This window comes from Ascidiella aspersa, chromosome 6 (assembly GCF_963924565.1).
Source record: "Ascidiella aspersa chromosome 6, kaAscAspe10.2, whole genome shotgun sequence".
NCBI lineage: Eukaryota > Metazoa > Chordata > Ascidiacea > Phlebobranchia > Ascidiidae > Ascidiella > Ascidiella aspersa.
This window is the reverse complement of record NC_139452.1, coordinates 13832081-13858075: the sequence shown is the minus strand read 5'-3', so window position 1 is coordinate 13858075 and position 25995 is coordinate 13832081. Positions and strand designations below refer to the sequence as shown.

Genomic DNA, 25995 nt, shown 5'->3' with positions numbered 1-25995 from the left:
CAATAGCAACCTTTAAATAAAATATGTGTTCACTCAACCACGACGACGTTTCAAATCAACCTTAGCAGCACGTGAGTTTTTTCCGAATATTGTTTTTATGTTTGATGCTTTATAACTCACGCGTTCCTAATATTTGTTAATGGAAATTTATACCATCTCCACAATAATTTTTATCCTGGTCATATAGATTCACAAATACAGGTTTCAACCACGATTAGTAATTTTTACACTGTTTGCACTTAGCACTTATTTTGCAAACTAAGCATATTTTTTGCAAATGTTTACTTTAAGGGCCACCCAGTTTGCTCAACCAATCAGCTCCAATACATTTTTGTGCAAAATTTTGTAAGTTAGCAAAATGCTTTCCATCGGTTCATTTCTCCAGGTTTAGGTGAAAATAGGCAATAAGTGGTTGCCAAATTCAAACAATTGTGATATTTGTTATGTGCTATGATTCTAAAAGGGTGGTCGTTTTTTTGATTACAACCTTATTGCTCCTGTATACATTTTAGGTATTTATTTATGTTAGGCGTTATGGCACAAAAAATTAGCGGAACAAGCATTGCTGCTGATCTTCGCAAGAAGATGTCTTTAGAAGTGCTTAGTATGAAAGAAAAGTTACCAAATTTTCATCCTGGATTATCTATTGTTCAGGTATGTATACAATTTTAAAAACGTATTAGTATGTATATTTTCGGAAGTTTTTCTTTATTTTGTATTTGACTAAAAAAAATAATATATTATTTATAGTTGATGGTTAGCCCGTCATGGAAAGTAGGGCAGATGTCAACAAGAGCTTGCAGGTGTATGGTCGAACAAATAGGTTTGACTGGGTGCAAAAACGGTTAAAAGTGCACACTGCTGTTATAACGTACTGGAAAATCGGGCGTATATTCATTTATTAGGGGTGCAGCTTTAAGCTGATTGAAAAAACGTTATGGGTGCACTTGCTATATTTCCATAGTGGGGGTTATGAAGTGTTGCAAGTATAAACTTTAAGACAGGCTTTAATAATGGGCTTTTGTTTTATTTCATACAAAGTTCTACAGATGAAATAAACTTGTAGCAATTATAGGTTGGTGGCCGTGAGGATTCAAATGTTTACATTAGAATGAAGATGAAAGCAGGAGCTGAAATTGGAATCAATGTTAAACATGTACAAATTCCAAGATCAGTAAAACAACAAGAACTTATTGAGGAGATAGAAAAACTTAATTTGAATCAAGGTGATGTTTGTTTTTATTCGTTTTTTTGTAGTTTTATGCCATTTTAGTGTAGTGTGGCAAATATTTGTTAATGAAACTTTAAAACACACTAATGCAAAAATACTTGTTTATCCAATGTTAAGATATTCACGGGATAATTGTGCAACTTCCCCTTGACTGCGATGAGGAAATAAATTCTGATGTCATTGTAAATGCTATTCTACCAAGTAAAGATGTGGATGGTCTGAGTGATATTAATGCAGGGAAGCTTAGCCGGGGTATATTGGAGGAAGGCACTTATATCCCGTGTACACCAAGAGGATGCTTGGAGCTAATTAAAACCACTGGTTGTCAGGTGTTTACTAATTCTAGACCATTTTTTGGCGTCTGTTGTCTACTGCCAATGTAATTGCGGACTTTCTTAAAATAAGCAGTTATAGAGTTATAGAAAAATAGCATTTATTAAAATAGTGATTCTAATGTACAGGTAAGGCGATCAAGCATTTCAGAGCTGTCTAGACATGTCATAAAAAATGTCCAACCTTGAATTAGATGGCTTTGTTTTCGTCAACCATTGGGGTGTTTGGGTGTAGTCCAAAAAAAGACAATAATTTAGATATTACTTAAAACTAATTTAGGCAAGAATAAATGCATCATACTTGTAGAAAGTTTTCTTGTTTTTGGTAGCATTTACTATTTTAAGTGTACTGTTTTCTTGCAATTTACTTTCCTGTTTGTAATGTTTTTTTATTATTAAATAATCACATTACAAGTCCTGTATTTTAGCATATTTTGTGTAGTTAAATCAATATTTTAATTTGTCAGATATCTGGTAAAGTGGCTGTAGTAATCGGTCGAAGTAAGATAGTTGGATCACCAATCGCAGAGCTTCTTAAGTGGAACGATGCAACAGTTATCACCTGTCATTCGAAAACAATAAATATCAAAGAAATTGTACAGAAGGCAGATATTCTTGTTGTTGCAGTACGACAACCTGAGGTATGTCAACAACTAATAATAATTAAGATTAACAAACTGGACTAAATAAAGGGTGAAAAGAGTTTAATGACATCGCCATACACATCATTGCAACAAATTAAACATCTAGAAACAGCTGTGTAATAAGAGTTAAATTGGAAACCGTAAAGTTACGCTACAGCTAAGTTTGCTACAAACATGCCCTAATGTCTACACACATCTTAAAAATAACCTAAACGATTTCAAAGAATACAAAAAAACCTTATACAAGCACTTTTTTACTCCGATCTGATCCATAGTGTTAATTGCCTTTTACATACCTGGCGGATAACGTTTTTTTGCATGTTTTTTTCTAATTTAATCACAAACCTATTTTCCACCTATATATATAATAAATAATAAAAAGACTCTACTTTAGATGGTTAAGGCAGATTGGTTAAAAGCAGGAGTAGTCATCATCGATTGTGGAATCAACCCTATTCCTGACTCAACCAAGAAAAGTGGACAACGGCTTGTTGGAGATGTTGACTTTAAGGATGCCTCACAAGTAAGCTTCAAAATATTACTCATCTTATCTTTTTTGTCGGTCAAGTGTGAGTGTTTAATTTCGTGTTCTTAACTAGGACAAGTTTTTTTGGCGTAGGGTCTGCAAATGCCTTATTAAAATATTGTGTATAAATAGAATAAAATTTTTAAAGGAAAATAAATAATATCTACTTTATGACCTCATCTTTGAAAACTTTACTCTGGTCATTGGACTAAGTTTTTTTTAAGTATCAACCATAAAAATACAAGATTCCTTAAGGTATAAAACTTAGGCAACTTAAAAGTATACAAAGAATGTTTGCTGCTGATGTGTGTCTACTGACGTCCAAAAGCGGCAATGTTTTAAATGTGATTGGGTCATATGTCTTAAGGTAGTAGATGTGTATTGGCAGTTTTTAATTATTTTTTTTTTTATTAATAACTTCATTACGAATCATTATTTTAAAATATGGGAATTCCCTAAGTTGAAAATTCGGGACCCTTCTCTTTTTGGATTTCTGGATACGCCCCTGGTCCTACCTGATTGTTTTCAAAAATGATTAAATCTGTCTTTTTATTTCAGTACTTTTTTATAGTTCTTGTATGGCTAGCCCTAATCGTTTTTTAGTACTTTCCTCAGCCAGTTTTGTCGCGGCCCACTTTTCCTGAGAATTCATTTTAAGGCTTACAAACGTTACAAGTAGTTGTGCGGGTAAAACAATTATTACAACAAAAAAACGCAAGCAAATCCTAATGCATAATCAACAGATCTTTATTATTGACATTTGACTGTACTGGCGTACAGTAGTTGTGAGTTCATGCAAATTCACATAAATCAATCAAATGATTTGTTGGTAGAGTTGACAGCTATAATTTGTCTCAGCAAAATTTAAACTAACTCAGTAAAATATTGCACAGTATTCCTCGAAATGTTTAAAATGATTGAGAAGCACTCTCTTAAATTGTATCAGAAAATTTTCTTGAGCTTTAGTTCGGTTTCTACTATTTCGCATTTGAATTTAACTTCAATAAACATTTTTACAAGACTTATTCCATGCCATTAAGAATAGCATATTTTCATATGAATGGACCGACCGACCGACTATAATTGAAAACACAACAAACTATTCCTTGTTTGTTATTTGACGCGATAGCGCAGAAGTAGGCTTAATTTATCAGGAACGAGACTTTCGAACCGCTGCAGAAAAACCGTGAGTGGCTACAGGCTTACAGTTCTTATCTCCTTTTCCTGTCAGACGACAAACAACTTAGAAAAGGTGTAAATGTAAATAAAATCTGCTACACGAAAAAGGTAGTCGACCAGATGCATTTTTTTTTTCTAGAGGGTTATAAATATTGGAACTGTGCCTTTGTTTAATAAAATAAAGATTGTTGTCTGTCCTTGCGCGGTTCGCGATGCCTTTTTGTTCATATTAGTTTACAAGATTTATTGTCTAACTGCATTTTTGTGTTGAACATCAATTATTTAGTAGGAAATCGGCATAATGATAAGTTACGTTAGTTTGGCTGTTTCTCGTAGCTGAGCGCACCTTTATTTGGATATTTCGAGTGTTATTCCGGCATCTGGTTTTCCCTGTTTTCTAATACGCGAGAAAAAATATGCTATGTAAGCACAATGTAGTGCTTTGCAATTTACAACAGTTTAAGAAATGGCGTTACTAAAGAGTTAATCTTCTTACATCTTAATCTTTACAATTGAATAAAACCAATTTACGTTTACAATAAAAGAACGGAGTACGTACCAGTCAAAAAAATGTTTATTGAAGTCAAAGTAGGCTAAACAAATGTTTTTATGATGTCACCATTACGGAACCTTGATAATAAATAGATATAACAGTTAGTTAGTATCGAACAGTATAAATTCTTCTCCAGCGCTAATGGCACTACACGTTTACGTATCATTTGTATGTGAGATTCTGTTTGATTTTTATTTGCGAAAACAAAGTACAGCGCACCATTGTCGCCAAAACTCTCACGTAATGACATTTGAGAAGTAATAAACAACTTCATTGTTGCTTTTAAGTAAAACCGAATAAAACGTTTAGTATCTCTAGGCTGCAACTAGGCTGCACTAGGCCAATTTTGTTAAGCTGAGTAATTTAATGCAAGTCTGAAAGCCGATACTGACTATGGTCCATAAACGTCGAGGGCAAGCACGTTTGGCAAAATGATTCCATAAACTACCAAATATAGACCTAATATATCATAACAGGTAGTTTTTTATACCTCGGGGAGCTACCAATAAAAAACAAACAAAAAAACGATATTTGATACCTTAACGTTATGAAGGGCGGACGCACAAGCTCTTAAACTTAAGCCTGTCATAGTCAGTACGTTATTTGAAAAGAATACTACTAGATTTTGCTTTTTGCTGGGCTTGAATGGAAATGACCACGATGAGTATATAGCCTGTTCTGCCTTGTTGAAACCAACAAAGGAATTTTAAATTTCTCTTTGTTGTTAACGCGGCACGGCCGATCGAACTTTTCGCGGGAATTTTTAAAAAGTTGCCGCCATGTGCCTTGTGTTTTGAAGTGTCACGAGTTTGATGCGTGATACACCAAAGACCCATTTAGAACAAAAAAGGGAACAGCGCACTAGGGCCGAGTGGTGTTTTGCCTGAAAGCTTAAATGTTAGGATGTTGTTTTACCAGCCTGTCACATTTTTATTGCTGTCAACAAGTGTTTTAAAGGCATTTATAGTGTTGTTTGATGGCCAACGTTAGACACAAAATAAACCTAATGTTAAATGTAGTTTAAGGCTTTAGTTTCGCTTTTGAGCAGTCGTGCTCGAAAAACAAGATTATTCTATGCTATGTCTGTAATTTGTATCCTAGTTTCCTAGTACCTTATGCTCAAGCCTTGCGGACGAAAGGTTTAAATTTTATTCTTCAGTCCCTTTGACTTGGCGTGACTTCATTATTGTTATTTCAAACTCTCGGAAGGTAGTTGCAGCACAACTGGTTGATGTAAACATAACCTGCCGTGTGTTACGTCACACTGGTTGACAATCACGCTCATCGTGACTTGTACGCAATAACTGGGCCGGCGTCATAGCTTGGTTGTTGTACAGAAAAAGTAATAAATGACAGTTTGTTGCACTTTGTGGTTTTCGATATGTGTTGGTTGTTTTTTTCATTCCCCGACCTGGCGATCTTGAGACAAATAGGTCCAAATAATTTTAAGGACAGTTGGTTCTTATTCGTTATTTTTTCTTTCAGTTTTACCAAATTGAGTAAAAACAAACAAAATATACAGCCGCTGTGGTTTGTTTCAAAAGCTGCGATTTTAAAAATAACACCCAGCAGCTCGAACTCGCTTGCACAATTATATATTTATTTGCGAAGGTAGCTTCGTGGATAAGTCCAGTGCCTGGTGGTGTGGGTCCTTTGACAGTTGCTATGTTGATGAAAAACACCATTGAGGCAGCGTGGAAAAATGTGGGCAAGCGAATCGCCACATCATGGAATATAAGGTAAGCAAGATGAACGGTTTACGGCGTGTTATGGTCGAAGTAGATAGAAAGTTTTTTGTTTATCTCGTTCTTGTTGTTCGTTTAACAAGAATTAGATGTTAGTAAATCATTTAAAAAAGTGTTTATTTTTGGTTTAATTGTAGTTACGATAATTATGCGTTGACGAATGTATCTTATCTTTTCCTGTTGCGTCACTACAATAGGTGTATGTAAACTCTAACGTTGGCACTACCACAAGCGAATGTCTTTTACAAGAGAAGTAGCTAAGCAAACTAGTAAAAAAATATAGAATCTGCTTTGACATTGGTGTAAGCTTCATAGGAAATTGGTACACTTCCCAGTACCAAAAGTAAAGGCTACTATGCAGCCAGGCGTCTCCACGGCTTGTTAGAGTGGCTATGAATAAGCCGACTTTCCATAAATTAAAAACCAACCGTCTTAACATTCATATTCCGCCATGGGAAATTTCATCGCATCAGGTTTAAAACAATTGATTTTCTCTATTGGTTCATAAATTGTTAACTGCTTCACTATACCCACAGTCTCGACAGGCCCCCTATTCCTAAGGAGCAATCCAAAGGCTAAGCGTTGAGAAAAGCCTAGAGCAAAACTCCGCCGTGCGTTGTATTCAGTGTTATTAGCACGTCTTTTGAAATATCTCAAGTGAAGTTATATGCAAAAAGCAAGTCAAGCTCCAGTAAAGTAACCTAAGTCTAGTTTTTATTATAAAGCAAAATACCTAAATATTACAAAAATAGTAATAAAATGATACCCCCCTTCTGGTTTACGTCTCGGTCAATTCAATTTTGGGGCCGAGACATTTGCTCGAAAGACCTAATTAGGTCAAGTAAATTTATTTGATTGTTGATTAGTTAAAGGCGCGATTGAGAAAAGAGTCATTACAGCCCTGGTTATATCTATCCAGGTGTCTGCCACTGAGGCTGCTCAATCCGGTGCCAAGCGATATTGCGATTGCATCGTCGCAAACGCCCAAGAACGTCGACTTGCTGGCGGACGAGGTCGGCCTGCTTCCCGACGAGGTCAACCTCTACGGCAAGAAGAAAGCCAAGGTCTCGCTAAGTGTTCTCGATCGACTGGCCAAGGTCGATAACGGCCGATACGTGGTCGTAACAGGTAAGGGTCATTTAGAAAGTCACTGTTTTTAGACCATAATCACATAAACTATACTTATTTCAGGAGATGGTTGTTATTTTGGCTAATCGGTGCATCAAACAATGTATTCCAAAAGATTGCGCGAACCCAGTTTGATATAATTACTGATCTAAAGTAAATTTACCCAGAGACAAGTCTGCTTGACATAGTTTAGTGACATTTACAAACAATACTAACCTCGTTTTTGTCGCCACAAATCTTAATCTCATTATTTGTCAGTAGATTTCATGGTTATATTTTGCGTTTTTTTTTGTCACTAATAACGAACCTCTTAAAAATAAGTTTTAAAGCAAGGGTGATTCAGAAAATCACTGTTTTCAGGCAACTAATCACACAAACTAAACGTAATTCAGGAGATGTAAATTGTTATTTGGCTAATATGGTTTAACAGACAATGTATTTCCAAAGAATTGATGGGAACCCAATTTGATATAATTGCTTATCTAAAGTAAATTGTCTCTTGTTACCCAGAGACGAGCCTGCTTGACATAGTTTAGTGATGTTTACACAATGCTAACCTCATTCTTCTCCAACATTCTTTCTCCAGCCATAAAGCTTTTGCAAACGGCAAAATCTCAATATTTGCCAGTAGAAGATTTCGCCTTTGCTTCACTACAAGTGTAAAGAACGATGTTTGGCAAAAGCTGAACAGTTAATATCATTGTTTTTTGTCGTAGGCATCACCCCTACTCCGTTGGGCGAAGGAAAAAGCACAACCACGATTGGTCTAGTTCAGGCCCTCGGTGCCCACTTGAGGAAAAACGTATTTGCTTGCGTGCGCCAACCGTCACAGGTAACAACCGTTTTGGACATATTATCTCCACCAGGTTTTTCACTAATTAAATAAAACCATCGTGGCGGCACCTGCTCGCTAGTGGAGACAGGTTTTCAGAAGACTGGACCAGACTCTATACTGACTTGCTCTTAAATTTCCGGCCTCTTTCCTGGCCAATGGGAAGAATCCAGCCACAACCCTTACCTACTTTCTTTACCTTTACTTAAAAACATATTGTTAAATAAAAACATATGTACGGAATCCTGCTATGATTTTCCGTGCTATGCCGTGTTTACAAAGCTGAACCGTATTTTACACTCGGGTTTGACAAGCAAGTTGAGAAGGTTGTACTATACTTAAGTTAAGGAGGTTGTACTACTTTTGTTGCGTTTTGCTAATTGTTTTCAGTAATACAACATCTCCTCAAGCAAATGTGCAAATTTCAGGCTTATGTTGAGTGGTCGCTTTTCAAATAGTTCAAAAATCACCTTCCATAGCGTTTGCACAATCCATAGTTTGTATTCTTCGTGAATTATTAGCTTATCTAGGTCGTTTTTTGGCTGAAAACGAGTCATTTTTTTCGAGTGATTATAGTCGCGTCATTGTATATCGTCTCCCAAGCCAGTATTTTCATGTTAGTTAAAAGAGTTGATATACGCCACTTAATCATGCAAGACGAGTTGCTTCCTGTTGAATACTTTGATAATAATAGAATCGAAGTAGATAAAAACACAAAAATAAGTTTAATTTTTGACAACATTTGTTACAGCATTAGGGCCAAATTACAGCTGTATTGTCCAAATCATATGTCTAACTTATACGTCTAAGTTTGGCTTGATTATATTGAACCATCAAAAAATGTGTGGACATCTAAAGAGTGACGACCAAATACCATAAGCTCAATTGGTCGTCAAATTCAATTTGGTATTTTTAGTCGTTTTTTTGGGTTTCCAACTTTTTTGGCTTGCGGTACAGAAAAATAACAACAAAAAGTTAACCGGCATACTTGAGAATCTTTCGAGGCACACAGTTTGACAAAAAAAAACTGGACCAAACCCTAAGGGGCGACTCGCTCAAATTACCCTTGTTACACATTACCATGTTTTTAATGAGATATTCTGCCCAAGCTATGTGTACTGTGTAGTTACACCTTTTAAAAATAAAAGCGCACACGCAAAAATCATTTGTTTTTTTGTTGGTCTACAAGCTACGTTTAATGGGAACAAAAATGTCAGTTGGCGCGAGGACTTTATTTTAATTTTTCGAAATATTTAACCCTGAATAACTGGCGGCGAGTCATGGCTCATTTTAAAGAGTACACTCGTAGGTATCACACTATGTGAGTCACTTCAAACACATTTTTTTAAGGCCGAATCTGACTGAATATTAATATTTATAAGTTTGAATATTGATATTATTTCAAAGTCTTTTTGCTGGCTAAGTTAGGTTGCTTTGATTATGTGTAAAAGTTTTTGATTGATATCTAGTTTACTTCCGGAGATATTACGCGAAGAATTTCAAGCTGCATACTTTCCTTTGGTTTAATATTCCCTTCTCTGAAACTCACTTTTCACTGTACACCAACGAAAAATATCCCCTTTTCGTCACAATCCAGGGCCCGACCTTTGGAATCAAGGGGGGCGCAGCGGGAGGCGGCTACTCCCAAGTGATCCCCATGGACGAATTTAACCTCCACCTGACCGGCGACATCCACGCCATCACGGCCGCCAACAACCTACTCGCCGCCGCCATCGACGCGCGCGTCTTCCACGAGTCGACTCAGAAGGATAAGGCGCTCTATTCGCGGCTGGTGCCCAACAAGAAGGGCGTGCGCAAATTTTCCGCAATCCAGGTCGGTGTTTTTGACAGTTTTGCTAGAGTTTTTGATAGAGATAGACCGGCAATATCGGCATATTTCGCTTTCGCTCGTATCGATATATCGGTAGCGGTAAATTTGAGCCGATATTTTCGGCGATATTTTGTTATGAAAAAAGGTATAGCTTTTCCTGAAAAACAAGCCGAACAAAAATTCGTTCAGCATCATGCAATGTTAATGTTGGAGACGCCCAATAAAAGCCTGGCGTTTTAAGCCACTCGATAGCTGGCTCACTTAAACTCTCCTTCTCCAATTTTCAATTCAAAGTCCCCTTCCAACAGATCCGGCGCCTAAACAAGCTTGGCATCTCGGAGCGCGACCCCGACAAGCTGACCAGCGAAGAGGTCAGCCGATTCGCTCGGCTGGACATCGACCCAGACGCGATCACGTGGCAGCGGGTGATGGACACCAATGACCGCTTCCTCCGCAAGATCACCATTGGTCAGTCGGCCACTGAAAAGGGTCGCGAACGAGTGGCGCAGTTCGACATCTCTGTCGCCAGCGAGGTTTGTTCGAAACGCGGTTTATGTTTATTGTTTTTGAAATGGTAACTCACTGTGCTTATTGTTATTGTAAAATTTCTTTAAGACAGTGTTTCGCAACCTTTTTCTGCTTGCGGCACCCCACCAAAATTATAAATAGTTCGCGACACCCTTGCTCGTATTTTTGCTGAGTGGTTAACTGTAACGTTGCAATAAACGATTGAAACAACACATTAACTGTGCAATAAGATTGAAAAACCTTTTTTAATTTTGTGCACTTTTGTCGTTCACAAAAAATTATATCAAGACCTATAGAGCAAAAACTGAACCCTCACGGCACCCTTGAGCGTTAAAAATGGCACCCTAGAGTGCCGCGGCACCCCGGTTAAGAACCACTGCTTTTTTTTACTTTTTGTGGCTACACAAAACGCAAAGGAAATTGACCAGCCTATTTTATTGTTATTTACGCCTTGTGATTAACGGGTTTCCATATCTTAAAAATATAATAGTTTTATAAACTGGCACGTCGTTCGGGAAATTAAAAATTGTGTCATTTTTTTTCTTGTTTTTTTTAAATCCGGCCAACCCCAAACGAGCGGAAATTGTATAGTTAAATCCCGAAACTTAATCTACCAAAAATGTCGGTACTATAAAAATTTGAATATCTTAACAATCAATTTACAAAAAAACGCCAGGTGATGGCGGTTCTTGCTCTTTGCACAAGCATTGCTGATATGAGAGAACGCCTGGGACAAATGGTCGTGGCTACCAACAGGTCCGGTGACCCCGTGACCTGCGATGACCTTGGAGCTACAGGTGCGCTGACGGTGCTCATGCGTGACGCGATCCAGCCAAACCTGATGCAGACACTGGAGGGCACCCCAGTTTTTGTGCACGCCGGTCCTTTCGCCAATATCGCGCATGGAAACTCTTCTGTGCTGGCCGATATGATTGCTCTCAAACTTGCCGGTATGTGTATCTACCAATTTTTGTTTATTGGAGTTTGTCGATATTTATCCATTGGTATAGAAGTTAAGTGAGACGGGGGGCGATTGTTGTTTAGCTTCCACATGATTGACACATAGAACTCCGTATTTAATTTTTGGACTGCGTTACATTTTGCTAGCAGACCGAGTTAATCGGTTGATTTCAACTCACACTTTGATTTAAGTGAACATTTGTTACCTTTACGTGTATGCAAAATTGAGTATTTTTATGCAAATGTTTACGTTTTAGAATACTTTAATAATTGCGATAACTAACGCTGTTTAGCCACATGTTTTCAGTAATTGTGAAGTACAATGCTGCCGATTTGCTTTTTTATACTGTGCGTATTTGCATAATTTTTGATCAAAAATTTATTTACACCCAGTATTAATTTACTAAGTGGCCACATATATTTAAAAATTGTGTGATGCAAAATTCCATTACTAGTTTGTGTAACTTTGGTTTTGTATGTAATTTCTCCAGTGATTACCAAACTTTTTTTACTTTTAACTTGCGGCACACTAAACAAGTTAAAAAAAAACTGCGTCCGACTTTCTACAAAACTACAATTATGACTTAAATAAAACACTACCTACACGGAAAGGCATTAGGGAAATACCAAAATCAGTTATCTTATGTATAGTGTTTGAATTTAGAGTGCTTGCCTGCAAGCCTATCAGTATGTCAAATATTTTTTTTCTAGCAAAAAGTGGGCGGCACACCCCAGTTTTTTATGGCCACTTCATAGCGTGTTTGTATGCGCGGAACTTAAACAAAAAGATGGGTGCTTTGAATTATACGAGTTTAGTTTACAATTTGGCTCAAATTGGATTACAATTTAAATTAAAACGAAATCAAATTGTCCATCAACGTAAATGGCAAAGATAAGTTCGGCAAGATTGTTATATTCGGCGGTTGGCGCTGCACGTTGCTTTTAAAGGCGGCTTTTGGAACATGTAAAAAATTTTCCCCAAAACCGCAAATTGAAATTTGCCAAAAAATATAGCGGCAATTTGTATAACAAAATTACGAGTAGCAATACAACTTCTTCGGTATTTCTCCACGACCAACTACATTATCAATCGAAGATATCTAGTTGGCCAAGTCTGCCTATTTTCTCTCAAACTTTGCAACGAGATGCCCTCTCCTTACGGTTCAGGTTCCAATCCTACCCCTCATTATTTCACCTTTTCCCGACTTAGGCCCCGAAGGCTTCGTCGTGACGGAAGCGGGATTCGGTGCCGACATCGGAATGGAGAAGTTCTTCAACATCAAATGCAGACGTTCCGGGTTGGTGCCAAGCGCCGTTGTACTGGTGGCCACCGTACGCGCCATTAAGATGCACGGAGGCGGCCCCACCGTGGTGGCCGGGAGGCCCCTGGCCAAGGAGTACTGTGAGGTGGGTCAAAATGCACTTCTCTTGTCTTGTGTGTAGTGAGAGAGGTGCGGCTATCCTGTGTTGCGATACAGTTTGGGATACGTTCATGTTTTTTTTATCTCTGTTTAATTTCGTTGTTAAAGAGATATTTGCCTAAACGATGCAGGTTAAAAGGAAAACTCACTTTTATGCTATTAAATAGTTCTTACTATATTTTGTTAAGCATTATTGATCAGTGATCACCCATTTTCATGAAAATTGATGTCATCAGCCGCAGAAATATGTTAATGTGTGCAAATAATGCCACTTAATATAACTATGACAAAGGTTTTTGTTATTTTAACTTATAGGCTTTTTTAAGTCAGATGATTTAAATTTTTCGGGGTACAACAACGTCTTCGGATGGTAGCTTAGTTTTACAGATTTTTATGCCGTTACGTAGACCATTCAGGGCTTGCTTTTTGTGTTTAGCGCTTGTGTAAAACATGATTATTTGTGAACGTTATAGACTGTAAGAATTCTATATATAAACGAGTTATTTGAGAAACATTAGCAATGATTTGGATTTGAATGTATTTAGGCGGTTTAAAGAAGGATATATATGAGCAACATTGTATTTCCGCGTGTCCATCTTAGTGTCCCGCAGATTTAAATATGGTTAAAACGCTTTTTCTGTGTAAAATTCAAATTAAAAGCCGCCGACTCTGGTTGGAAATCCAAGAAAAACATGAATTTCAAAACTGCGGGAAACATTGTTGACACATGAGCCTCAATGTGTTTTGTAAACACCAGGACCGGACATATCCTTTTGACAGGATACACAAAAATGTTGTAAAGGGTCTGGATAAATGCAGGAACTCAAATGTCCATAAAGTTTGTTGGCTTTTTTGTTTTTTAAACAAGAATAAATCGCATTGGACAAGTTAGCACGAGTAGGTTCATATATGTTGTAATTTAACAACGAAAATGTAAGATTGTTTTTTTTTATAAATGTTTTTTTAATTGTATATAATACTATATACACATTAAACGAACGTTAAGACTGCTGTACCTTAACAGCGAAGCCTTCCTTTGCGACCCGGCCTATACGCAGTCACCCTAAACCTATGACGCGTCTGTTTCAGGAAAACTTGGAACTGGTCGAGGCCGGCTTCTCGAACCCTCGCAAGCAGATCGAGAATGCGCGCTTCTTCGGTGTGCCGGTTGTGTTTGCCCTCAACAGGTTTGCCACCGACAGCGACACCGAAGTCGAACTGGCGCTACGACTTGCTAGGGAAGCGGGAGCCTTCGACGCTGTGTGCGCCAGCCACTGGTAAGCGACCAGACTTGGACAACTAGATTTATTTTTTAGCTTTTTAATTCTGTATTAGAGTTAAAATTAGAGCATTTTAGTTTTTTCCAAATTAGATTAGATTAGAATTAGATCGTTAAATTGAGTTTTCTTAAATTAGATTAGAATTAGAATTACCGAATTTCTAAAAAAAATGAAAATTTCAATTAGAATCACATTTAATTATTTACAATCAATTTGATTTAATCGCAATTTGTTCTTATAAGAATGTGAATGAGAAATAAGTGTGTGCTAATTTTTATGCCTTTTTATTCTTTTTAGACTGTAAAAATTACATACAAGTCGTTCAAACCAAAGAGTTTTTAATTGAAATTCTGTGTTTTAACTGAGAGACTCGGACCAAGTAGAATTTTGGTTAAAATCCGAATTAGATTAGAACTAGAATTAGCCACATTTTGTTCTAACTCATTGAATTAGAAAACTAGAGTTATCTAGTTGTGGTCTGTAAGCGACCTCGCTTTTCGACCGATTTACGATTTGATATGTACTATACTTTTGTTCCGATAGCGACACGTGATAGTTTTTAGGTGGCAAGTTTTGTTGATAAATCTTTGGAGCATAATGGTTGGAGGTTGTAGTAAGACGTAATAAGATTATCAAAGCCCATACAGAAGTAGGTATCATTTTGAACGTTTCGAATAACTCTTTATTCATTTTCAACATCTGTTGATAAATCTGTTTTATCAGGTCGAAAACGCTATTTTGTAAAACAAATTCCCTAATAACTATTTTGTGAGAAATTTACATTTTAGGTCTACGTTGGATAGCATACCATTGTCGAAACACAAAAATTAATTAGGGAATAAGGGACTTGATCAGCAACGAATCCGCACCCGATTTTCTGGCTTCCATTATAATTATTTTTTGTAACTGTCGTAAATTAGGAATATTTTGTATTTTTAATAAAAAAAAATTACTAGTTTTTCACATTGCGAAACAACAACAGGGTTAAAGGTCAACCATAAAGTACCATATGTCGTTCTTTTTTATTTCTGGTTCCCCTGATTCTGCCCCTGCCAATGTTATAGTTTAATTTTGTCTACTTAACTGAAATTGTGAATATCGTGATTAGCGATTGATTTTTAGGAGTAGGAATAGGAGTACGCTGCCACTATAATAAAAACGTCAAAGTAAATCTGCAAACACACGGTTATTGTATGATTCAATGCAGTGGTTCTCAACCTTTTTATACCCGTGGCGCTCTTTGGTCGCTTTCAAATTGTCGCGGACCCCTTACATTTTTTTGATGTAATATCTGCGGTTAGTTCTTTATAATATTTCAGTATATCTGTGTAGTGCACCTTATGTTGAGCAAAGTAACAGACAACACCAAATTACTTTATGACAAGTTTATTTTAATGTGATTTTTGCTGCTGCATTTCCGAAGCAAGTCTTGAAATGCGTGGTTGTGTTTTCCATAATATTCGACGCATGTCATCTTTGCGAACGATAGCATAACCAAAATCCAGTACATGTGAACTGTTGTAATGCTGCCTTCCATTTTACCATATATTTGTGTTACATCACAATGGAAATGTTACGTCACACTCAATGCGATTTACAAAATGGTACAATGTGATTTTATCACTTACCTAGATTGTGATTTTTTGCATGTATCCATCCCAGCGTTAGTTAATTTGTTAAAAGTATATTTAGAAGTTTTTGCGGACCCCCTGAAACGTTCTGCGGACCCTCAGGGGTCCGTGGACCCCCGGTTGAGAACCACTGATCTAATGTCTAAATAAGGTAAGTTGCCGTAACCAGGACTCGGGACTGGGGACTCGAGGAGTTGGTTTGTTTTGCTGGAGTCGGACTCGGGACTGACATGCGCAGTACCAAATTTTAAAACTGATATGGCCCCCTACTGGAAATTGTAAAGGTGGAATAGCATATGGTCTAATATTTTCCAACCATGTATTGGGAGTGGATAAATTATATGACACCCCTATAAATGGACTGCTGAATATCCGCGTTATTTTAATTACGTAAATTGGTGAAATACTGGCTGTGGTTAGGGCCGGACTCGGGACTCGACGAAATCGCACATTTCTCCGGCGTCGGACTCGGGAGTTGGACTCGGGTTTATTTTTTTGGCCGGAGTCGGACGCGGTGTATTTTGAACCGACTCCGCAGCCTTGGCCTAAACCTTTTACTTCGTCTAATTCAGGTCACACGGTGGCGCCGGAGCGGTCGATCTCGCGGAGGCGGTTGTCAAGGCGACCGACGCGCCCAGCAATTTCCGCTTCCTCTACCCACTCGACCTCCCTATCAAGGAAAAGATCGAAGTGATTGCCAAGAAGATCTACGGCGCCGACGGCATCGAGTTGCTGCCCGAAGCGGCCGAGAAAGTAGAGTTGTACACGAAGCAGGTTAAATCGACGTTTTCTCTCTTTTTTTCGCTGCTACCTCGGCCAATCTGCCGACCGGGATTTCTTCCAAGCCATTGTGAAATGTCATGGATAAAGTCAAATCCTAGTCCAAGTTATTATAGGGGGCAAATATCATAATGCCAAAAATGTTATTTTATATACGGTACGATTAGATGCATGACACCTATCGGCTGAATGGGGTTTCTTAAAATGGCCTAAAACTGGGGTTGTTAAAGTTGAGTCATAACGATAATAAGTTATAAAACAACAAATTTTTTTACATTCAAAACTTTGTAATAAATAATTAATGAGGCCTTCTCCGCCCCCCTTGCGAAGCGTCCATTTATTAAACAAAGGTAGTTTTTATTTAATTAAAGTAGTCTAAATGCAGTCATACGACTAAGTTCCAGTTAAGTCACTTGTCCGAAAGAATAAGAGTTATCTTTAGTAATAAAAAAAAAGTTATTGACGTAAGTACCTAAAACAAGCAACTTTGGCTTTACCCAGGGCTTTGCCGACCTGCCGATTTGCATGGCCAAGACGCATCTCTCGCTCTCTCACAAGCCCGAGCTCAAGGGCGCCCCCAGCGGCTTCGTGCTGCCCATTCGTGACGTCAGGGCGAGCGCGGGCGCCGGCTTCCTATATCCGCTAGTGGGCACTATGAGCACGATGCCGGGTCTTCCGACGCGTCCGTGCTTCTACGACATCGACTTGGATCCCGAAACCATGGAGGTTCAGGGATTGTTCTAGAATTCTTATATTTTACCTTTTCAAACTGTTGCTTTTTTGTGGGCTTTAGAGCAAAATTCGGCCAACAGTAATTGATTGTAACGTATTTTTATTAATATTGTAGTCGCGAGGAGTTGTTGTAGTGGTAAAGGGTGTTTTTCCCATGAAACGTTATCCATTTAACTGCTTTACCGAAACGTAAATCAAAGGGTATGCCTATTTTTAATTGTGATGTCGGGTTGAGGCTTTCCCAGTCACTGTATTCTGGTACTTTCTTGCACGCTCTAAAGAAATTATTTTGGTTCGATTTCGTTTTTTTGCCGTAGAATTCAATATTGCTGTTATAAGACTAATCCCCATTTTATAAACAACTTCAAAAATTGCCGCGAGCGTTAAATCAAAACTAGAGATATATCGGTTTACCGATAATATCGGCCGATATTTGGCTTGTACCGATATATCGGTATCGGTAAATGTAGGCCGATATTTTTGTACGAAAATATGATATAATTTTTACTGTACATCAAACAACTTACCCATTTTTTAATGAAAAAAATTGGGTTTTAGCATCGCCCCAAAGTAATATGCAAAATAATAATTCAATAAATTAATAAAGGATTTTATTTTCAATTAATTCAAATTTTGAACGTATCTTAGTATATAAAAAAATCGGTATCGGATCGGGTATAGGTGGACAAAATAGTAAAAAATTGGGTCGGTGTCGGTCAAAAAAAGTGATATCGGTCGATCTCTAATCAAAACATTACTATTTGTTTGTCGCTTTAGTGTTAATTGAGATGCAATCTTATGTGCCTAATTCGCTTTTTCTGAAATGTATTTTAACTTGTGCGATGCTGCTTTCAACCAGTAGAATTCCTCAGGCCCAACTACGTCTTTGTGCGCGTTGTTTACCCTCGCTTGCAGTTTTGCAATAGTTCTTCTTTTGTGATGTTTTCTGTATTAATTAGAGTAGACGCAAAGTGCTTTCAATTGATACTTCCGTTTTGAGCTAAGCTGATTAATATGCTTTATTATTTTCCGGCTAATCAAAATTCTTGTTGGGTGCAATCCTCTTTTTAATAATTAAACCATTAAATTGGTATGCATCTCCGTTCAAAATATAAAACAGTAAATTACCTATTTACGTTTGATTAAAACAATCGGCTGCGTTGTGAATCGAAGGAAAGCTGTTTTTATGGTTATTTTTTAAAACAAGCAACAGGCTGTTGTGCATTAAGTGCAAAAAATTATATCTGTTAACGTTCCTGATAATCATATATGATTTCAACCGTAAAATTATCATATTTTGGCATTCAAACTTTAATTAATAGCTTCAAGGCATTTTATCAATAAAAACTGCGCTTTTGGGTAAATTTTTTTCTTTCCTGACGTTTCGACGTCCGATTCAATACGCCTTTCGGGATGGTTCACACGAACGCTTTTTGTAAAACACTAATTATTTCAATTTGATGTCCAGTCGCAAAAAAAAAATTGTTAGCACAAGTAACCAGTGAAAACATGTAGCGGCTGTGGCCTTCCACCTTGTCACGAACACTCAACAAAATACTTGGTACTGACCGGGCTAAAACAAAATAGCCTAATTCACCTAATTGTTATGCAAATTTATCGTGAAAAACCTTGGGCGGAAGCAGATTATATACACGATGATTACTTTTATGTTTGCTGGTAAAGAGAACAAATTTTACACGCACAATCGCACAATCATTCGGTAACATAGAAGATTCTAACCGCCCTGATGTTATACGCAGTTGGTTTCGTATGGTAAGTTATTGGAATAACTGAGTTTTTTCACATAAAACCTGAAGAGTCTGAATCCGGTCAAATGTGCGATTTCGTCGAGTCCCGAGTCCGGCTCTGAATCTACAGCCTGTGTTGCGCCAATTTACGTAACTAAAATAACGTGGATATTCAGCAATTCACTTATAGTGGTGTCGTATAATTAAATCAAAATATTCCACCATATGCTATACGGCCTTTACAATTTCCAGTTGGCGGCCATATCAATTTAAAATTTGGTACTGCGCATGCGCATATCGGACTCTGGAATCGGGTAGTTTTACGTGGTCTTACTCGAGTCCCGAGTCCGACTCTAGCAAAACAAACCGACTCCGAATCCGCAGCCCTGGTTGTGCTAATGATGAATTTGAAAGTACTAATTCTATTCCCAACAGCATATTAGTGTGAATCTGCACTTTCGACAGTACTTTCCATCAAGCCAAAAGCAAGAAACCGTTTGGATGCGATTCACAATATGAGGGTTGCGTTATCCAAAACGGAACCAAACATAGCCGAGCTACTAGCAAAGAAGCAAGTGCACCCATTGATACCATTAAAAACAACGTGTTATTTTGTGTTTATTTGCGTATATTTTTAAGGGGACTGCGAGCAATTTAAATATTGCGTAATTTTTTAAAAAATGTTGGAGAACCACTGGATAGCTTAATTCTGTAAAATACAAGTTGTAACGTCATGCGGGAGTGAACCAGTGCATTTACTTGTTAGGATCGGGTAAGGTTCATTTTTTTTTGAAAATATTCGTTTCAGTTCCTGTTTGGCTCCTTAAAACCCCTTGAAAACAGTTCAGGTTTCGAAAAAGTGGTCCAAACCGGTTTACAAAAGTTCCGGTTCGGGTCCGGTTTGACCCGAAAAAGAAACATGTGTTATGTTGTTACGGATGGCTGGGTTGTCACGCTAGAGTAAACAAATACATTGTTTGTAGGCCCTTAACTTTTGGAGATATTACTCAATTACTTTATTTAGGCGCGCTCAGGTAATATTTGTGAGGTGTACAGGACAAGGATGTTATAGCGCTAGGTTTTCCACCTTAATCTATTTTTTTTGGAGTTTATATTATATAACAGTGCTCTTCAACCTTTTTTATTTTGGAGCACCCTAAAAGTTGTTGTGACGAACTCATGCACCCTGTTTATTAAAAAGGTAAACTGAGGTAAAAAGCAATATGAAAAATGAATATGCGTTTCAATATCATTCTGTCAATTAAACCGTGCGGAGATGCCGAAGTTTTACACACTGTCGGTGAGAGTTTGGTATGGCTTCAGGCTGCTTGCGAGTCCCATTGCATGTCATAAAACAGCATTCAAATAAACCTGAGAAAAAAACAGCAGTTAAACAAACTTGAGAAGTCCAATATTAATGGTTCATTAAAAGTTTGTGATGCTCCCTTGCATACCTTTTCGTATTGTTGCACCCCATGCATATTTTAGTGCACGCTAGGGTGCACTGTGCACACCGGTTTAAGAGCACTAGTTTAGAATCTTACCACCTTTTTTTAGGCACAGTAACGAAACTAGTTGACAAGATTAAAATGGCAAAAGAGAATTATTAATATGAGAGAATTGATATATTAATAATATTTTGTCCACTCGAACCCAAATAATGTTAGTAGGCCTAATGCTATAAATCTCCGGACGACAAATTTTTTTGCCTATCTTGGTTTAAGCCTATTCTTTACCGCAGAGATCAAATAATTATTAAATCAACGCTAATTATTTGGGTTAGGCAGCGGGTTATCGTTTGGGTTCGAGTAGGTTAAATGTTATTATATTTATTCTCCCATAGTTTGCGATTTATGTTCTCAAATAGTTTTGCGAAAAAAAGTGGTAGAATTTTAGACAAGGGTCAAGTATTGTAATTCTACTTTCTTTATGGTTCAAAGGTTTTGACCTAAAACCTATTTTGAGTACAAACTTTTTGATACAGTACATGTTTAAGGATCCTTTACTAGCAGTATTGAAAGCAAATACAAATAAAAATTGATTAATTATATTTATTAAAGCTAACTTAAAAAGACACGAGTTCGCGACTGTTCATCTGACTCACGCAACGCCTCTAGTGGTGGAAACTATCCCATCGTGACAAAATGATTTTGAAAAGAGCTGTGATTTTATGTTGATTGCCTATCAACAGTTTAATAAACCCGGTTTAATCTATCCGAGTAATCATGACAATATAACTAAAATGCTAGTTGTTTTTTAAAAAATGAACAAAGTTAACAAACGTGTACAAATACCCAATTCTGCTTGAATTGAATAAAACGGGAAATGTTTAAGTGAGGCATGTATTTTGGTTGTCCCATTGCTCATAGTCCTACGAGTTTACAAGTTGTAATAGTTTATCGTTAAATTTGGATTTTAATGATTCGATTTTGCTCAAACAATGACTTGACTTGGTCTTTTTTGACTTAGATTTTTACAAATAACATAACTGGGAATTAAGCCATTTCAAAGTTAATTTTACAACACAGCTTTCGCTAAAGAAAAGTGCATTACTTTTACACTTACTTTTACATAGTTACAAGCTTTCAACATTGGGTAATCTCCAGCTTGCAACTGATATGACTTTGTTAACCGTTTAAATTTATGATTTTTTATTTAATTTTTTGCTATTTTGTTTTTATTTTATAAACAGTGACGTTAACAAGCAAAGAGTAATAATATCGCCGATCAATATTTTTCCCGAATAACCAATGAATACACATTAGGTATTTTTAAAACGTCTAACTGCTTTCAACGTCATAATTTTTCCTTTTGTAAAAATTACAATTTCATGTAACAAAAATACAAAAAATCACAAACCGTGTTAAAATATATGTTGTTTGACAGTTGATTGCTTAAAAGTCACCATGAGGTGGTTTAGATTCGTAGGTTTGTGTTGCAAAAGAGATTGATTTAAAGCAAATAAGGTACGTGCAAACACTTGGGTTATTAAGAAATAATAATCAGACATGTGTGATGCATCCTTATTCATAGCACAGAATGAGAGTCATTCGGTATATTTGGCTAAACCCTGTTTTAAGGGTCATACTCCATGCCGGTGAACTTTGAACATTAAATTTGGTTGTTGCAATACTTGCCAAGAGTTGCACGAATTGGGTTTAAAACTCCTTGACGTAATCATTTTGCACTAGCTGTGTGTAATCTTTACAACTATTGGTGTGTTTACATTTTGCAACGCGACCGATACTGCTGACATACGTAATTTAGAAATTAGTTGTTTGTTGGGCTCACCTAACCGAGCTGAAATTATGTTTACATTATTGCGCAATATAGGGCCCTCCACAATCTCAGGCGATCAGTTGACCTATTATTGTTCGTTTAGTAAAATAAAAATAAAAAAAATTCAACGTCAAGACATCTGTCTTAAATATACAAAATAAAAACAAATAAATATATGACAAACAAAACGAAAAAAGCCGAAGCTAACTAAACCTGTTATCGTGTTTTCATTGCATGGGTTTTGGTACTACATAGTACACTGAAAAGTTTTGCGTTTAACGTTTAACCTATGGTAGTATCATGTTTAAACCAAGCTTTATCCTCGAAAACTATCATTTTGCCATAGGTTGAGTTTTTACTTTCGGTTTGCCTTACGCTGCGCAGTACATTAATGTCCTATATATAGGATTAATAAATCCTAGCGAGTCATTTTTGTGATCGCAAGCTGACAAGTTATTTGAACTGGGAACACGAAATGACAAACACGTGCTTTATGCCACAGGTGACCCCATTGAGGTTATGCTATCGTCGATCAAATATCCCATAATAGGTAACCACACCCTACGGTACACAACACTGGCACGCGATTCGCAAGGGTAATCGCTTTAACGAGGGTTTTCTGCTATCCGTTGTTCATTTGTTCTTTTAGTGTTATTTACAGTAAATATTTCACGAGGGCCTAAGTTATTCATGGCAAAGTTGATTGTTCCGGTATAAATATTTCGAAATGGCACCACATATGAATAGACACTATACTTAATACTTTCTTTGCGACTGTTTTGTACAAAATTGTTTTTATCTGAACTCCAACTAGTCAATCAATACATTCACGTTCCTACCATAGTCATAAATCCTTTCACACGAGTCTGTAATTGACGGTGGACAATATGTTACCAGAACGAATGTGCATTGATTCCCAGATTGTGTGCCGAGCACACCATGCAGTGGTTCCTAACACGTTTTTAAGGCGACCCATTTTGAAAAAAAAAATAATTTGGTATAATCTTGCGACCCAAGCAAATACAAGATTGCGTTGCAAACAAACTGCACTACAAAAGCAGTTACTATTTCCGAAAATAATATGTTTATTAATTTACTAATGAGATAGTTGTGCTCGCTTGCTCTCAGTGAGTTTTTGAAATCGAGGCGTTATTTTGCTTGAGCATATAGAGTCACGCATGTCAGCTTTAACTTCCAGCCGGTTTCGCTCTTTAGTTTTCATATTTTGTGAAAAGATACAATATGCCTGAAAAACAAGCGACCCAAAAAAAGAATCAGGCGACGAACCACTACTATAGTGTACCTCGGACGATTTTCAAGTGGGCTGCGCTTCATGTTTAATTATTAGACAATAACCACATTGGAATGTTTGCAAGCATGCGAGACTTTCTCACTAAAAGGAATTGGTAGTTGTATGTTGTATATGTATGCAAAGATGGATTTTTGAAGCAAGGCGTCCGCCTTTTGAAATGTTGACTTGCACGCTTGGGTATTATATTGCATATAGTTTTTGTATGGTCTCTTTATAGTTTAAAGAAATGCTTTTTTTCAATTTCGCAGAACAAAAGTTGTAAATAAAAGTTGTCGATTAGCTTTTGAAGGTTCTTTTTTTTCCTTAATAGGCAAAGGTTAATTGTTTTATTATAGTCCGCGAAGTCTAGATTTATTATAGCCAAATATATAAGGGGTGTTTATAATCTACCTATAATCATTCTTTTTTGTGCGCACGACCACACGTGCGTTTACATAGGTGTTATTATTTTTAAATTAAAGGTTTAACCCAGGGCAGGTTCTTTTCTATGTCTCTTCAAATGACTTTTCTCTCTTCTAGGACCATCGCCTGTCGCTACCGCTTACCGAAGACACCATGCTCGAAGTACAGCGAAAAGCCAACATTGCTTCTATTGGTTAGTTCGCCTCTCGGCAACATTCAAATGTTTGCACCTCGCGTTCGGATTGGTTAGGGCAACATCGCGTGATAAAGGACCGGTGTGGTTTGTAAAAAACGTTTCACCACCTAAGTAGAAATTGTTTACATTTTGCGAGAGTGGTCGGTTAACTGCTATTTATGATGATGTCGTATTGAGTTCATGCTGGGTTTAATTGCAAAGCGAGAAATGCTTAGGCAGGAGTACTCATACATTTTTAGCTGCGCACCCTTTATTTCGATTTATCTGCATGAATAGCAACAGTGAGGGTTGATTTTTCGCCTATCACCTAACTTTCGCAACGATTTTTTTAAATAATTGTGCCAGTAAAATGAACTTGCTGGCATACCCACGACATTTTCCCTACGAACCCCTGGGTTTAAGCGTAACCCAGGTTTAGAACCCCCGACTTAAGCTCTGGTGCTATTGCTTATTAAGCAGGAGTGTTTGGTAACTAACACTGTATTTCGTATCTAGGGCGCGAGCTGCAATTATGTTAATATGTTCTGCAAACAGCGTCTATTCTTCTGCTTTTCAAATGTCGAAAAGCACGAACTATAATATAAGTGTAATAGACAACGCTAAATATTATTGTCCCTTGGTTGTTTTTCTACGCAACCTACGCAACTCTGAAAATTACTCGGTGGATATAATAGTGACCTGACGGTCAGGAATGTTCAAATCTATAGTTATAGTTATTTTATATTAAACGTTTAAAGGTCTTGTACTTTTGAACTAGTATCTAGTCAAGTATAAGGTACCACACAATCAATTGCTGAAAGAAGTGCATAGCCAGTCAAATCATTGTTAATCAACAAACTATTCCTTAACTTCTGAACGTATTCGATTTGGTGCAATTTTTTCGTACACCCAACACCTTAAAATAAACACATGCAAATCAAACTACTCATATGAAAAAAATTAAATAAATAGATCAAATTTACTGAATTTTAATAAATAACACTATATTCAGAATCACTTCTCAAAATTACGTTTGTCCTTAACTCCTTATTAAAATAATCTTAGTTTAATTTGTGAACAATATCGGGTTCAAAGGTATTCAATATTAAAAGGTGTCAATTTTTTACATGACATGCATAAAAATATTTTTTTTACAAAGTAAAGTCATCGTTCGTTCTTTAAAAATTCATTGTTTTCTTGAGATGCCTGTTGGCAATAAAAAATATACATATTTTAATACTTTGCTCTATGCCGGTTACACTGCCTTACGTTTTTATTTGTTGCAAAGTGTCCTCATTTGTCTGGGAATGAGTATCTTTAAACAGGAACTCATATATGTTTTGCCTCAATAGTGTAGCACTTCACACTTTTTAAGCTTTAATGAAAGTCCGGTTTACAGTGTGACCTTGAGCCCAATGCCCTTCAAGAACATGGTGCAGTCCAGGAATGCGACTCTTTTTGGATAAACATATCTATTTACTAATTTAGTCTGTAATTCAAATGGTGGTAGAAAATATTATGAGGGTTGAACATATCTGTGATCTATTATTCACTGAACGCTGACTTAAATTTTTTAATCAATAATGTGACTTTTTCCCGCTTTAATATTCTTCATTTTCGCGCAATATTTTGTAATACAAGTATGAAAATAAAAACAAAAATTGACTACAAATCGCTACATGTTAAGTCGTCGGCCATTTTGCTTCCATATTTGCTTGTCGGTCGAAGGTCATCTTAGTCCAATAT

General features: G+C 36.9%; 1 protein-coding gene across 1 annotated transcript; it reads left to right on the top strand.

Moving 5' to 3' along the window:
* Positions 1-522: 522 nt before the first annotated feature.
* LOC146140006 (C-1-tetrahydrofolate synthase, cytoplasmic-like) lies at positions 523-18432 on the top strand. Its single transcript, XM_083392944.1, has 15 exons — positions 523-654; positions 1076-1226; positions 1349-1560; positions 2031-2204; positions 2602-2730; positions 6077-6204; positions 7130-7338; positions 8055-8170; positions 9768-10004; positions 10310-10534; positions 11206-11479; positions 12700-12896; positions 14000-14187; positions 16394-16595; positions 17103-18432. Exons 1-15 carry the CDS (start codon positions 523-525, stop codon positions 17343-17345), a joined length of 2817 nt encoding a protein of 938 aa, XP_083249070.1. The 3' UTR covers positions 17346-18432.
* Positions 18433-25995: the final 7563 nt, after the last annotated feature.